This window comes from Poecilia formosa, unplaced genomic scaffold (assembly GCF_000485575.1).
Source record: "Poecilia formosa unplaced genomic scaffold, Poecilia_formosa-5.1.2 Scaffold292, whole genome shotgun sequence".
Lineage (NCBI taxonomy): Eukaryota > Metazoa > Chordata > Actinopteri > Cyprinodontiformes > Poeciliidae > Poecilia > Poecilia formosa.
The window spans coordinates 709,838-725,230 of NW_006800231.1; the positions used below are offsets into that span (position 1 = coordinate 709,838).

General features: G+C 38.7%; 1 protein-coding gene across 1 annotated transcript in view; it reads left to right on the forward strand.

Moving 5' to 3' along the window:
• The first annotated feature begins 5,021 nt into the window (after window positions 1-5,021).
• The window catches only part of sbf1 (SET binding factor 1), a 65,714-nt gene continuing 55,342 nt past the window's right edge, over window positions 5,022-15,393 (forward strand). The window contains exon 1 of the mRNA XM_007572029.2: window positions 5,022-5,259. Within this exon, the coding sequence (XP_007572091.1) occupies window positions 5,205-5,259 (55 nt within the window). The 5' untranslated portion in view covers window positions 5,022-5,204. The remainder of the gene's footprint in view (window positions 5,260-15,393) is intronic.

A 15,393-nucleotide genomic window follows, 5' to 3' on the forward strand; every position in this document is an offset into this window, starting at 1 on the left:
TGTCCCACAACAGCTTACATCCTAAGGTCTCACTAATTTGTTTTTAATTGTCATTTTTTTTTTTTTTTTTTTTTTTTTAAGTCAATTAGAGAATTTGTTTTTTTTTATACACACCGGTCAGGAAAAAACATGACTGATCTATATTTTGTCATGCCAAACAAAATTATGGTTGTTATTTGCAGGTTTCCCACTCAGTAATATTTTTTTTCTCATGCGAAAAATACAAAACAGCAAAAATAAAACAATACAAAGATAAACTGTAAAAATATATATAAATAAATAGCTTAAATGACCTTGTTTCTACAAGACCTAAGAAGGTACAGCAGCCAGTGTTTTGGTCCATGCAGTACAAACAGTATGTCCTGTTTTGAGATTCTTCCAACAGAAGGCCTTTTTTCTCCAAATGAACACGGTGTTATGGGGTTTGGTCTGCAAAGTTACATTATACAAACTAAAATACATCAGAAGTATTTTTGCTTGGAGGTGCTTGGCCATAATCCACACCAGCTAATATTTAGCCAAAATCCGACAATACAAGCCAGCACAAATCTCCCATTGCTGTTGTCAAGCACAGAGGTGGAGGTCTGATGATGTGGGCTGCAGTTTTGGCGCCTTCTTGCAGTCATTTGCCGCTTTACAAAAAACACCTGCAGGTAGAACTTAGACACACTTTTGTGTGAGTTTTCTGAAACAATGTACTCCTTTGCCATAAGGCAAAGTAGTTACTCTCCCATTTTTTGGTTCGAGGGAATGTTTTAATACTTTTATAGTTTGTGTGACCAGTCGGGCCACTGTGGAGTGGTGCTTTATGTGGAAAACTTGTTATTAATAAAAAAAAAATGAATAACAGCTGGGATGGGGAGCAGAATAGAAGCTGAGACAAGGTGAAAAACAAAGAAAATAAAGGAGAAATGAAACCTGAAACCTCCAGTAAAACAAATCCAGAACAAAAATAATGAAAATAGCTGAACTGACACAAAGAATGTTTATTCTTTGTAAAAAGGCAAGATGTAAGAAAACAAACAAGAAAAAGATTATCAAAACAGAAAATTATTATTAAGGTTAAATGTCCAAACAACAAGGGATCATGAGACCTGATGCTTGGCCCAAATGTGTTCATCCAAACACTACAGCAAATTTACAATGTAAAGACTGAAAAATTGGGGGGGCAGGGGAATCAAGGTGTTACAATAACCTCGTCAAAGTCTAGATCACAGCTACATGAGATTTTCTTGATGTTTGACCAAAACGGGTGTCAGGAAATATCGCATTGAAAAGGTACTTTTAAAAATCTAAAGAACAGGGCATATGTTTTTAAGCATAGCTATAATTCAATAATGCCAAAGAAACAACCAACACTTCCCATATATTTCTCTCTAACGTCTCTCCTTACATGGGGTGATCAACACTTTCATGGAGTTTATTGTAATAACAGCAGCTTGCCATATTTCTTGTGTGGGCTGATGCTGAAAAGCTTCAGTCCCCACATTAAGATACATCACTGTTTTTACATGACACTTTATGTAACACAACATATAATCTATCTGTGCAGACAAAAGGTGCAACAAGGAAATTAAACTGTGAAGTCTCTCTTAATCATAGTTAAGAAAAAATACACCACTTTCTGGAACTCTAATGTATTTTCAGGAGATATGCTTCACCTGAGCAGAGAGGAAGATGGCTGCGGGAACTCGCCTGTTTAGAGCTATGATGTGCATTAGGCCTTCAAACCACTTCCTGTCTGTTGGTTAGTCTACAGGAAGTCACATGACTGCTGCATCCTGCTGAGAGTGGGTTCATGCTCTGATTGGACTGCATGCTTTATGACTATAAAGCCTGAAATATCAGTGATGGGTAGAATAGAGAAGCTTTCTTTTCTTTGATTCCTGGAAATAAAATCAGTCAGAAAAAGATGATATATGAATAGTAGATAACCAGAGTGACTGTAGCTGCTTACTTTTAGGAAGATGGTTGAATATTTATTAGAATTTCTAGTCTTTCAATAAAAATCTATGCTGACAATTATTTTGAACACAAAGTCAGGAGTTGGGCAAACAATTTCACTTAATATTACCAATTTGCCTATTAAAGCAGCTCTATGTAACTTTTCTAAAGAATAAATTTTTCGCATATTTGTTAAAACTATCACCATGTCGCGAAGGTATACTATATGAGACAGATGATCTGTGAAAAAATGGAGCTCCTCTTTCTCCGACTCTAGCACATTTAGTAGCACATACAAGAGATTGTTTGACAGCATCAAGACACTCCTTCTGGCTCTAATGGGTTGTTTATGAAAATGAGCGATGCATCTCTTCAGAGAGCAATGGCAGCACCAGAGGGAGGTGAAGGAGCTCAGTCTTTTCACAGATAATCTGTCTTATAATAAACTGTCATGACATGGTGACAATTTTAATGTAACAAACATATTTTTGTAAAAGTTACATAATGTAGCTTTAAAGTAGCCTGGTAAAAAACAGTTTCTTGTTCTACGGTACTTGCTTCTACCAGAGGGTCTGGGCTCTTGGTTGCTGAGAAACGATTACTTTCTGGAGGCTTGGACTGTGTCGAAGTTTTACATTTTACCCAATCTCTAACATTTGTTCATGACGTACATAAAGTACCAGTTCATTACTGTGAAAGCTTGCCAGAAGTTGCCTGTGATGTAAGCAACCATCCTGCACTACGAAGAGAGAAGTGTTGATCCAAATCAGGCGGCTGATAATGTTAGTTTAATATTTCTAAGTGTGACCAACACGGACTGAATGACTTCCTTCACTTCCTCAGATGCTATCTCTAAAACTACAGGCAGACTACGATTCTAAAGTAGAGCAGAAAATCAGCTTCATTGTTCACAATTTCTTTTTCTGCTTACTGATTTAACCTACCAGAGAGAAGTGAAGGGGAGAGAGCCCAGACTGTGGTGTAAGTGAGAATTTGTTTGAGCAGAATTGCACAGGAAGGCAACGACCAGGTTAGCTCTATCCAAGAGTCAAAAGTAAGGCCATCTAAAATTACATGAGCAATCTGAAATTGCCCAGTCCAGTCCCAAACCCAACTAAATGTGGGTTAGGGACTTGAACAGAGTTGTGCACAAAAAATTGTTTGTATATCTTACTGGATTTAATTTTTTATCCCTTTCACAAATATGAGAAATTAAAGCATTATCACAGAATGAAAGACTTAGAACAGGATGTGCATTTTTAAACACAAATATGTACAATTATCATTTCAGCACACACTTCTTACTGTACTCACTTTATCTCTGTGTTATTAGTAAAAATACATGATGAATTAGGGTTTGTTGGTGTTTATTCTACAAACAACAGTTTGCTACATTTGGTGCAGGCTGAGGGTGAGAAGCTCCAATTACTTCACTGAGACTCATCACTATAACATAAAAACCAGTTACAGTGGATGTTATCTCCTGCTAGTGCAGCATTGGTCGCATTTCTTAAATAATGGTCTATTTTTTTAACCACTGAGCCCTCACTTACAGATAAATGTGACAAAAACAGATAGTGTGGAGTTTTTAGTGATCAGTAGGGGGGGAAAAAGCATTTATGAAAAGCTTAATATCTAAACCTGGGGATTGTTTGCAACCAGAGTGTAAGTGTGCAAGTGTTCTGGATCAAAGGTCAGATGCAGGAAGTGCTGGATATCTCCTGAGTTTATAACAAAGCTGACAGCCAAGGACAGGCCACATGGTTATGAGCCATGAGGCCTTCCTCTCACCCCACTCTAATGAGTGTAACTCCAGTTTTTAAGAACTTTACATAACTTCAATTGTTCCTGAGCAAAAAGCTAAGCAAATTTTCTGTCATTTTCAAAAAATGCTGCTAGAGCATTAGCAGCACTGAGATACAGTTCACTGTATTTCAGTGAACTGAGTTTCTGAAATTAACTTTCAAATAATCTTCTAATTTACTGAATATGAAAATGCACATGTTGGTGCTTATTGCACAAGTTGTATTTGATGCTTTACTTACTTATATTTCAAACATCCTTCCATGCTACTCAGCACTGTAGTCAATGTAAAGATACTATTGAATGTTCACAGAGTAAAAACTGTCTTGGATTTAGCTTTAAAATAAGCTACTTCCATTTCTTCATGTTTCCAATAGATTTCTTATAATTGCTCTTAAATATGTAAATATTTAATTGGCCTGTTATTTGTTATGAATTGTATTGGATTTTTGTTGGCATGATTTATTTTTTAAGGGATTTTTTTGACATGAATGTGAAACATTTAAAGTCCCTATTTTGTATTTATCCATTTAAATACTTAGGGTTTTTTCCTCTTCATTTAACTTTTATAATAAAGTGGCTCTATCTTTATGACATTATCTTAAACAGGATCTTAGAGGAAGAGATGGTGGCTCTCTGCAGCCTGGCTATGAAGGCTTACTTTTATTTTGAGGTATGACTAAGTTAGGGTTTTTCCCGCATTGAAAAAAGTACTTCACAAAGCAGTTGTGGACCTCTTTATAAACTACTTTAGCCGGAGTTTCAGTTCTTTAGTTGCAACATTCCTCTGCACTGGAACCAACACAGAGAAAACCTACGGTTGGCAGAAGCTGATCATTCAGGACTGAAAACATTAGATTATTGCAGATTTACCAAAAAGGTCAAAAATTAAATCTTCAGATCGTTTTTCTAATTTCTTACCACTTTATTTGTTACAACTCTGCATTTAGCATTTTATTTCCTTATAGTGCCAAATAAATGAGTTACTCTGAATTGTTGTTATTCTAATTGTCATTAACCTTTATTTGTGAGTTTCCTTTAGAGAATTGTGAATAAAGCTATACAAAATAAACTTGCGTTGTCTTATCGTTTATGGGTTCTCTTTCTTTAGAGGCTCTGAAACCCGACATTACCCCTCACCTCTGCATCGCTGGCCTAGTTGAAGCTGAACCGGTTTAATCATAGGCTTTGGTCAGACTTTTGGTCTCTTAATTGGTTCGGCTCCCCACATGGGACATTCTTGCAGAACAGCCCCTCCCTAGTAGTCCCTCAGTGCGCAGGCGCACGGCTCTCGGCTGTCAGGGCAAGGCAAATTGACAGTATGGCGGCGGAGTGCAGCTGGAAGGATGCTACTGTCTCCCAGGATGTTTCTATCGCCGGCAGCACGTAAATGGACTATTGACGGCCCAGAAACCAGAGGATTCAGTGAGAACTGCCTGTCGCCCTGAGCTCTGAACATGGCCAGGCTCGCGGACTACTTTGTTGTGGTCGGTTACGATCTCGACAACCGAGGTTGGTGCTCCAGTTAGCCAGCCCTGTTAGCCTTAACGCCGTATTATTAGCTGTGAGTAAATAGAAGGCGGGTAAGGAGGCGGGGACCGGCCTGTACGCCATTTATAGCTGACCAATATTAGGCGCTGTCAGCAGCCTAAGCCGTCAAATTGAGGCCGGGGACTCGGAGGCCTCAGGGGGATTAGTTTACTTCAGTGCGACGCTGTCAAGTGTTGACACGCATTTCTGACGGGAGAACCCACTGAAATCACAGCTCTGCTGGAAGTCTTTGCCTTGAAACAGCCTTTATCATTACTAAAACAGCCATTCTTTTTTATGTGAACTTGAAGTATCTTCATTTGCCAAGAGCTAACAATAACGTAGCTGTAGAGTTGAATATAACTTGGTTCGCATTTATTCACCATTTTTCTGCTGTTTTCCTTTACAAGCATCACTTTGGGCACTTCACAAAACAGCAGGGTACTTTCAGAAAGAAACGCTCGAATCAAACTGTTAGGAGCTTTCAGTGCTGCTGCAGACAGCAAACCGCTGTAGTCAGCCCCAGCACAAAAACTTATAGAAATCGATCCTTCTACTTGCCGGAGTTGCTTATTGTTTTCTTTGTATGCGTTTGTGTGGATTAACCTAGATGGCTTGGCCCCTCCCTGACCCCCCTCCCGCCCCGGACCTCTGCTCCCTTGCGTTGTTGGGACGGGGCTTGGACCGTTATCTGAGCCCCCCTCCCTTCATTCAGTCTTAGCCTTGGCCTAGATCTTAGCAGTATAATGGACCGTTTAATCATGAAATATTCAACTCGCCCATCCCATGCAAGAATGCAACTTGTAACATGGTTAGAAGTTTCCATTGGAGTGGAGTTTTTCTTATGATTTATTAAGTGGCAGATTGTAACATGACAAGTCCCCCTGTGGCTAAAACCAGGCAGAGGGACTGGCTTTTATCATGGTGATGCAACAGCAGTGAGCATCACTTTCTTGGTTGAATGAGGCGACGTATTGCCTCTTATGCTGTAGTTGTTACAGAAGGGGCTGAACACAGGATGTTCTAAGGTGGACACTGCAAGCGCTGCAGAAACTTTCCTTCCTGTTCTACTCAGCTTGAAGGCAGTGTGGCGTAGAGCGAGCCTGTTAAAGGCATCTGCATTAAAAGACCCAGTGGTCTTAATGGAGAACAGCTTTCAGAGCCTGTAAAACACAACACTTATGGTTGATGATGATTGTTGGCATTGTGCTGCTGCTGCCTCAGTGTTTCAACTTGCTGCACTCGCTGTTAGGTTTCTAGATCACAGCATTATGTTGTGGTTCATCTGTAGTTGCTTGCAGAGAGTTTTGTGTGATGTGGAGATCAGACCGAACTGATCTGCTGTCAGTGTCAGACCTAATGTGGAGAAATAGTGCTTGGATCAGACATGAGGTGCAGACCCCCAGCCTAGCCACCGACTCCAGCCTTGGTCCTGTGAGGCTGCATGGCCTAGATCTTTACTTTTTTTTTTTTTTTTTTTTTTGCATTTCATTTTACTTTGGAAGTTTACAGCTACTGGTCATGAAATCAGTCGAACTCACTTTAGATGTAAAATGTCACTTCTACAGGTTGGAGTCATTTGTTTTGCTCTTTTGTTCTAAAAGATTATCTACTCAAGATGAGCAAAATACAAACCCAAACACAAGCCCCTCTAGTGACATCACAGTATAGAGTTTTTGTATTATCCTGTTTTTTCTCTCTCCATTTTCATCTGTTTCCAATCAAATTTCAAATTGTGTTTTGCATGACTGCAGCAGAACCCTGGAGCTTAATATGAGAACACAATGTAGATTTGAGGAAATTGTGTCAACAAATAAAATACAGCTGCACAATATATTCAAATTTATTGTTTTACAAGATCACAGTAGGAAATATTAATATTGTGAAAAAAAATCTTGAGCTAATAAATATTAGTTGATTATTTAAGTACCATGAATTCAGGCCCCCTGTGCTAGTGACATATTTAGTGACACCTGTGTAAATGCAGGGCTGCAAGTGTAACTGGTAGTAGGTCTGTCACAGTACGAGATAAACCAATTAATCACATGATAAATTCAAACAAGCTCAATAATTTCCATTTGTCTGATTTATTATTTTTCTTTTTCCCTCTCTCTTTATACAAAAAAACTGCATGCCAAACATCTTCAGTCCAATGTATTATTCTCAAGTAGTTCTTTGTTTGAAGGACGATTTTTTTTACAGAGACTTCATCATTCTTTTTATTTATTTCTGATGTTTTGATTACTAATTTTGGATATTTACAATGTCTTCCAGTTCCAGTGTTAAATGTTCATTATTCATAGCCTGGATTCCTGTTTAGCATCTCTGAAGATGACAAGGATGTGAATATATATAGTCATTCTGAGGCCTACCATGTAATTCTCACTCTTGCAGATATAAATACAATTGAAGCCGTGAGGGCAGATTGTATCTGTAGAGCTGACGTTGGCTGCGGTTTATTCAGCATTGTCTCAGCAACACCAGGACAAAAAGCAGTGGAAAAAGGCCTGATCAGATGATCAGAATATGTTTGAACATGTTGATACTTTTATGTACATTTATGTAAAGGTAAATCAGGACATGTCTATATTATGTTTGTTCATGATGGAACAGATGAAACATGCTGGTATTTTAATTGTTAAAGCATGCTCCCAAAATATTAACCAAGATTTTAAAAATGGACATCACACACACTTTGACCCACCTCTTGGTATTTTGGTTGGAAAATATGACATGTATTGTTCAAGGCAGTAGACAGACTGACAACCTTGTTTCTTAGCTTAATGAAGGATTTCACCTGGTACTTTTACCACAAATCTGAAAATCTGTTGCTCTTTTTTAGACAAGTTCTTCCTCTTCTGGTTATTAAGTTAAGTCTCCATTAAGCCAATCAGTGACTGGTGGTCTTCCATCAGGTGTTTTTCCTTTCACTGCAGTGTGCCATTGACCTGTCAGCTGCCTTTTGAGGCTGGTGGATAAAAAAACTTACTGTTTGTTTTTTGTATTTATCTCTTGTTCTTGTGGTGCTTTTCACTTTGAAGGTATAGACAGGAAATGGTTGGAGAGAAAAGCGGGAGGGCTTTCACAAAGTTCTGAAGGTCTGGATCTTTATCCTGGACCTTTCCATAGAGAACTACAGCCCATGTTTATGGGAGCTGTCTCTGTTGTTCAGCCACCAGCCACCTCTCTGCCATTTTTTTTACTTGAAATACTGACACACAAGGCTGCACTGTTTTGGGAAAACATTGAATATTCAGCAACTTTACTGAACGTCTCAATTGAGGATGTGCAACATACTGCAAATATGCTGTCATGACTTGATTTGTGTGAAAAGTGAATATAGTATCACTTTATGCATTGCAACATTTGTTGACTATTATATTCCCATTGATTTTATAGTTGATCACGTATTGATTCTGTTAGTCTTACTTCCTGATACAGATGACAGCAGCCACAGTGTGAGGTCACAGAGAAACATGGAAACATTGAAATGAGGAGAAACAAGGATGTCACCATCCCAATATTGAACAATAATAGTGCGTTCACATGGCTTTCTAATATTGTACTGCTAGAATGTTAGCAGCCTATGGAGATACTGTAAAGATAAAGAAACATTGTGTTCATTCCAGCATCACTCACAGCTGCTGCTTAGGCAATGAATCACCTCCCAGTGTTTCATGCAGATCCAGTTTCTTAATGGCTTTCAAAATATTTTTGTAACATTCTAAAGATTAGCACCACTAAATATTCAAGGATTCAAGGATTTTTTTTTTTTTATTGTCATACAACCTAGGTAGCTTGTGGTCCAGATCAAGACATCCACCACATAGAAAAATAAATAAATTACTTTATTTGTTTAAGTGACATCCGTCCGTCCGTCCGTAGGTTTATAGTTTATGCATTTAAACCCGAAAGCGCGCGGACCAATCACACAGCTTGCCCCTCTGCGCTTTGCCTCGCGCGCTGCCACTGCTTTACCTCAGCGGGATCGCGCGCGCCTCCTTTCACTCAAACTGGACACAGGCTGACGTGTATGGCTATTTACATAAACCTACTGTAAGGAATTATGATCCTTTGGAGAACTCTAGGTAAGAGTTTAAAACCCGCCGCGTTAGCTCTGGTTGCGCAGCTTAATGTGAACTGCAGGAATAACTTGTAGCAAATTCAGAGGTGCGCATTGTGGAGTGGTGAGAATGATTTATCTTTGTGAACGAACAATTATATGCGGCGTTTACATCTCAACACGTTGCCCAGTGTGTGGCTCTGTGTCTGTAGTCCCTGTAAAGTTTGTCTGTGGTCCTGTTGGCCGGAGCGTTTGTGGATAACGAGCAGCGCTAACCTCATCATGCAGGTTCAGCCTGGTGAGGAGCTTTCGTGCTCTCCTCGGAGTTACGCCTCACGCTGATTTGATATTGTTTTATTATTTTTAGTATTACTTTTCCGGTTACACGATGCATCAAACCATATCAAATGCGTTGTCTACTTGCACGGATATCTGAGAAACTCGTCCCATAAACTCGACCAATCAGAATAGTTTCTGTGACTCTTTTTAAAAACTCAACGAAATGGAAGAGCTACTCAAGCCACATTAGCAGCATTGAATTAAATCTCCCGTTTGTTGCGCATTTCTGCAGCAGATTTAACTCATCATGCAGGGCCTGTCCAAGGCTATATGAGGCCTTGAGTAGAATCTGACTTAGGGGCCCCTTTTGTTGCTAAAAATATCAGCACCCCTAACAGCTTCTGTGTTAGATTTAGTGAAATATGGGAGAAGGGAGTAGTTTAATTGGCCAGCCTAAAAAGCAATAAGTTATAATTGCATTTTACTTATTTGTATTTGTAAATTCAAAGATTAAACTCACAGCATCAGATTGTTGCTATGGTAACAAAACAATCCAACTATGAATATTGTTCTTTGAAGTTTTACAAAGTAAACTTGCCAGCTCCTTAAAATCTTGTATTTAAATGTTAAACAATTTAAAATAATTTAATTTATGTATGCCTAAATAATTGAATCAAATTTAACAGCATTGATAATCTCAATAAACAAGTGTTACATTTATGTATCTGTGGTCTGTTTTAAAATATTAGCGTTTATGGGGCCCCTGAAGGCCTTGGGGGCCTGATTGAGCCGCTGACTTAATTTGGATTAAACAGAAGTGCAAATTTATTGTTTTTAGACTAGTTGTGGATTTAAGTAGCATTTCACTGGAGATCTTTTCCCGTAACATATAATTACACAGTAATACTTTTACATTTCCTGTCAACTTAACATCTTTTAATACAAAACACGGTGGACCGCCTCGACACCCCGACCACTGGGCTTAGCAATTTTTCTGGGGGAAACCCTGATATTCTACTTAAAGGGGAAGAAATATGCTAATTTCTTCTTAAATTCATAAAAGTATATGCTTTTGGTTTAAGTGCATAGTTAATAAATGGTGGTCCAAAAAAATCCTCTAACAGCCAGTAATCTCTGCATTCAGTGCTGTAGCAGGGAGAATCCTTCTGTTAATGCTGCTTTAAAAGTGAACAAAGTGCCTGAAGCTAAAATTACCAATTGGTAGTTTGCCAAGATTTGTTGTTTGAGTAGAACACAGGTGTTCTTAAATTCTGTCATTTTATACTTTGACTCTTAGATTGCAGTGTAAGGCTGATGTTTAAAGATAAATGACTAGAGCTACTGTAGAGTACCTGTGCTGTGTTTTAGCAGAGGAGGAAAGGAAAAGAGAAAAAACAGACATGATTTTGTATGGACAATATCTTTGTTTTTGTAATATTTTGATACTCTGAGGTGTGTTCTTCCTAAAATCACTAGAAGGTTTTTTTTTTTCCCCAGCCATTGTTTTCACCACAGGCCACTTCTAAATGAACAGGTAGACATAAGATGAACACACAACGAGGGGTTTCCTCTAGAAGATTTAGACATAAAAGGTAAAATTTTAATACTGATCACTGCTTAGTAACTTCAGAGGTGCAGCCATAACGGTGCATGATGTGGCCACCACATGGAGATGCCAGCGGTCTTCTTGGTGACCCCACACTCTCCGCTTCACTCCCTGTTTATAACAGGGACACTCCAGGGTTATAATGCACCAAAAGTTCTCACGAGTCTGGACAAAGATAAGAACATTGTTCCTGATCATACTTTGAGTTGAATGATGAAAACACTCATTGATAATGTAAATGAAAAGTAATACCTGCATTCCTGACACAGTGAGATGTTTAGAATTGTTGATGCCATTTTTTTAATTCTCATTTGTTAAAAATAACAAATAATTGTTTAGTAGTAAATGTGCCAGAACATTGTTTTACCCAGTTTTGTATGTAGGAACAATAACAATTCTAGTAAATCTTCAGGAACCAATCCGTAGCTGTCACATCTGCATGCATCACCCCACCAATCCGCTGCTGACTCCGTTTTCAGCTCAGAGAAAACTCACAAATCCATGTAACACAGCTGATTATCATGCAGGGAGGCATGTATGCAGACCTAAATAATCAGTCATGTTACCCTGAAAATGAACGATGGAAGTGACACTGAGCTGCAGTAGAAGGAAAAACGAACAGGTTCGATTCTTTCAGTCTAATTAAATGAAACGCAAAGAAGTAATAGTGAACTCAGAACCCGAGAAAAATGAAGTTTACAGCAAAACACTTTCTGTTATAATAATCAGAACTACAACCGACACAACCTCCCTCTCTGGACCACCAGGTATCCAGGGTAACGTCATCTGTCCAGACAGCAGCACCAACATCCTCCTCATTGCTCCTGTTGTCTCAGAAATAGCTCCTGCTGGTATCATGGCTCTGGTTCTCCTCTAGGCTCCAGTTTTTGTAGAAAGCTCTTGTGTCTGTGTGTACAGCCCACACTGTTCAGAGACCAGAAGCTATTTTTCTGCTATCTTTCTTCAAATCTTTTTCTTAGGTCAAAAAAATTCACAAACTAGTGAAAGTGGTTCATAGCGGTGAGATAAAGCCTGGCAGAAAGCGGCTTCAATAGGGAGCTGACCTTGATTCTAAGAATACAAGGAATTTTGTCCGTTCAGTTGAGTTTCCGCTTGTGCCTCAATATTTCAGCCATCCTGTCCCAGTCATTGTGTGTGACTGTGGTTGCTGATTGTCATCCAGTGGAATGTTTTACAAGTGTAGGCGCTGACAGCTTCACAACTGACGTCATCGCCGCTCCGCTGCTGCACTGAGGCACAGCTACTAACAGGAACACAACTTCCTCTGCTCAGTTTTTCATTTCATTAGACTAATGTTCCTGTCTGATAATGATAATTGGCATAGCTAACAGCTAGGCATGAGACTGTGTGACATTTTCCTGTATAAGCCTATTCTACAGTTTCAAAAGACAAAAATGTGAAAACGTTTATTTCTTAACTTAAAAGAAAGAAGCAATCATTTTATTCCTACTGTTTCTAAAATAATTAAACATATTGATTGCTAATTAAGTATTGCTTATTAAAGCTGTCAGGGGCGTTTTCCTTTCTACTGTCGCTGATTGCATGCTCAGCATGAGGGATTGCTGCAAATTTGGCGACACTCACAGTGCACCTGCTACCTTTCAGGATGGAGTGAATGCTACCAGTTAGAGACATGGTTTGATAACTAGCATTAACTTGGAATGAGCTTTGTTGACTTTTAATGTTATTGTATAATTAAATAGTATTTACTTTTTAAAATTTTTCTCTTTGAAAAGTGATTAGAGACATTTTTCGTTGTGAGTTGGAGCTGAATTGAAAACTGTATTGATTAAAATTGAAAAATTTATATTGCAGGTTTTTAAATAAAAATAGTAGGTTTGGATAACAATTTTGTCTTTTGGTTATTAATAGTCATAGCATATGTTCCTAAACAAGGGGTGGGAATTTATCAAATAGTTTATCATTTATTGTGATAAATTTCTCATAAAAATTTTGATTTATTGTTGTCACAAGAATTCCAAATAATGAGGTTTAAGAAAAAAAACTAAACTGTGCGTATTGTTGGGATTGTTAGTTTTAGTATTTTAAACTGTTTTCATTTTCATTGTGGTACAATAATAATTTGGTGATGCAAATCACATTTATCTATGTGACAAGAAATCATAAATATATTTTTTAAAGTTCTGATGACTCTAGTGGCCTTTATTTGAAAGTAGTTCAACAGGAAAGAGGGTAGTGAGAGAGGGGAAGCATGCAGCAAATGTCGCCAGGCCAGGAATTGAACCTGCGACCACCTCCACGTTTGGAGACTAAGGCCTCCAAACGTGGGTCGTGCTCTGCCCCTGCGCCACCACAGCACCCCATAAATATTTTTTCTTGTCACTTTTATTGCTATCACAATAGTACCACCCTATATCATAAACTAATTTTGATTAAACCTAGAGAAAGTGCATCATAGTTCAACCTGCTGGTTGGTCGAGTAAAAAATTATGGAAGCTTCTGCTTTTGTTCCATTCATTAAATAAAAAAAATAATAAAAAAATATTAATTACTTTAATATAGAAACATAATTAAGCAAAAAAAAAAAGAACAAATATCTGATTTTTTTTTTAACTGACAGAGCATTTCCCAGTTTGCAGTAGTATCCTTACTTCAGCCAGCTGACCAACGTGCAGCAGCAGGTGTGGGAGGGGCAGTGCTGTGTTACTGTCGGCTGTAGAAACTCTGTTGTCGCAATGCTCGATAAAGACTTTAAGATAAGGGAGTGGTAATTGGGAACATTTTAGTGGTTTGTAGCTGTTTGAAACCTTGGTAAACCTCAAACCAGTAACCTGTTCATGCCTGCTATGAGCAGCTGAGCTGTCGCCTGGGGGTCAGAGCCTCTTTGCATGTGTTTCGTGCCATTAAAGCGTCATGTTGCTGCTGACATTGTGCTCAGCCAAGGTGCAAATATCTCAGCGGTGGATTTTGGAGCCGCCGTTGCTGCCTGTGGGTGGAGGAGAGTCCAAAGTTGCCAGGGTGTTGTCCTCCTGCAAGAGTCTCTTGAGAAACTCTACAGCATGCCTGTGTGTTTTGACAGTGATTCGTCCTTTGTTGAGCACCCAGTAGCCAATTGGATTTATGGTCTGAGGCCGAAACAGGAAGCTGAGGAGAGGACTCCAGGGAGACTTGTGTTTAAAGCGAGAATCCAGATTGTCCCCCTGTGCTTGCGTGGAAAGCAGGAAAACTGAGTGTTTGGTTTGTGTACTTGTGTGTGTGAGGCGCTGTCTGCAGCAGCACTGAGCCACACACACACAGACAGACAGACAGACAGACCACACCTCTATCTGTGAGCTGTGCTCTGAGGATGATGGTCACTGCAGTTTGATCTTGACATTGGTTGATCTCTTGTGACATGAAACCCATCAAGATGCTGCACTCTGATTGTGTTTAGAGTGCAATCTGTTCACACACACATCCAAACCCAGAGCTCCAGAAATTTTGAGTAAAATAACAATTATTCTTAGATAGTGATGCGTCTTAGGCTTTTCTCTGTAAGGGAAAATGTTCTTTTTCTGACAATGAGATGCATCAGTCAATGTGCCTGGGATTGAAATAGCCCCATTTTGCCTCATCAGATCCAACACTAAAAGTCTGCTTATCAAATGCATCAAACTAAGAACTAAAATTTTTGCACTTTACATACATAACCAGAATTTTACCCAGAAACCTTGCTAAGCCCATTGGTTGGGCCACCATGTTTTTGAATTAAAAGATGTTGACAGGAAATATAAAAATATTACTGGGCCGTTACGTTTGTGGAAGACATTGTTGACAATGCTTAAACACACAACTAGAGTCTTAAAAACAACAAACAAAAAATTCCATTAAATTAATTATTTTCGTTTTTTTGCCTTTCTTATTGAGTTCTTCGTTCGTTGGTTTTTAAACCCTTTTTTATTGTTGTTCCCTTTTGGGGCCCAGGGCTAATTTAACTAAGCAGCTGCTTAAGGCCCCCAGGATTTCAGGGCCCCATAAATGATAACATTTTAACACAAACCGCAGATATAGAAATGTAACACATGTTATTGAGAATATCAATGATGTTAAATTTGATTTAATGGTTTCAGTATAGATACATTAAAAGGCTTTGAATTGTTTACTATTTCAGTTTAAGATTTTAAGGAGCTGGCAAGTTTACTTTGTA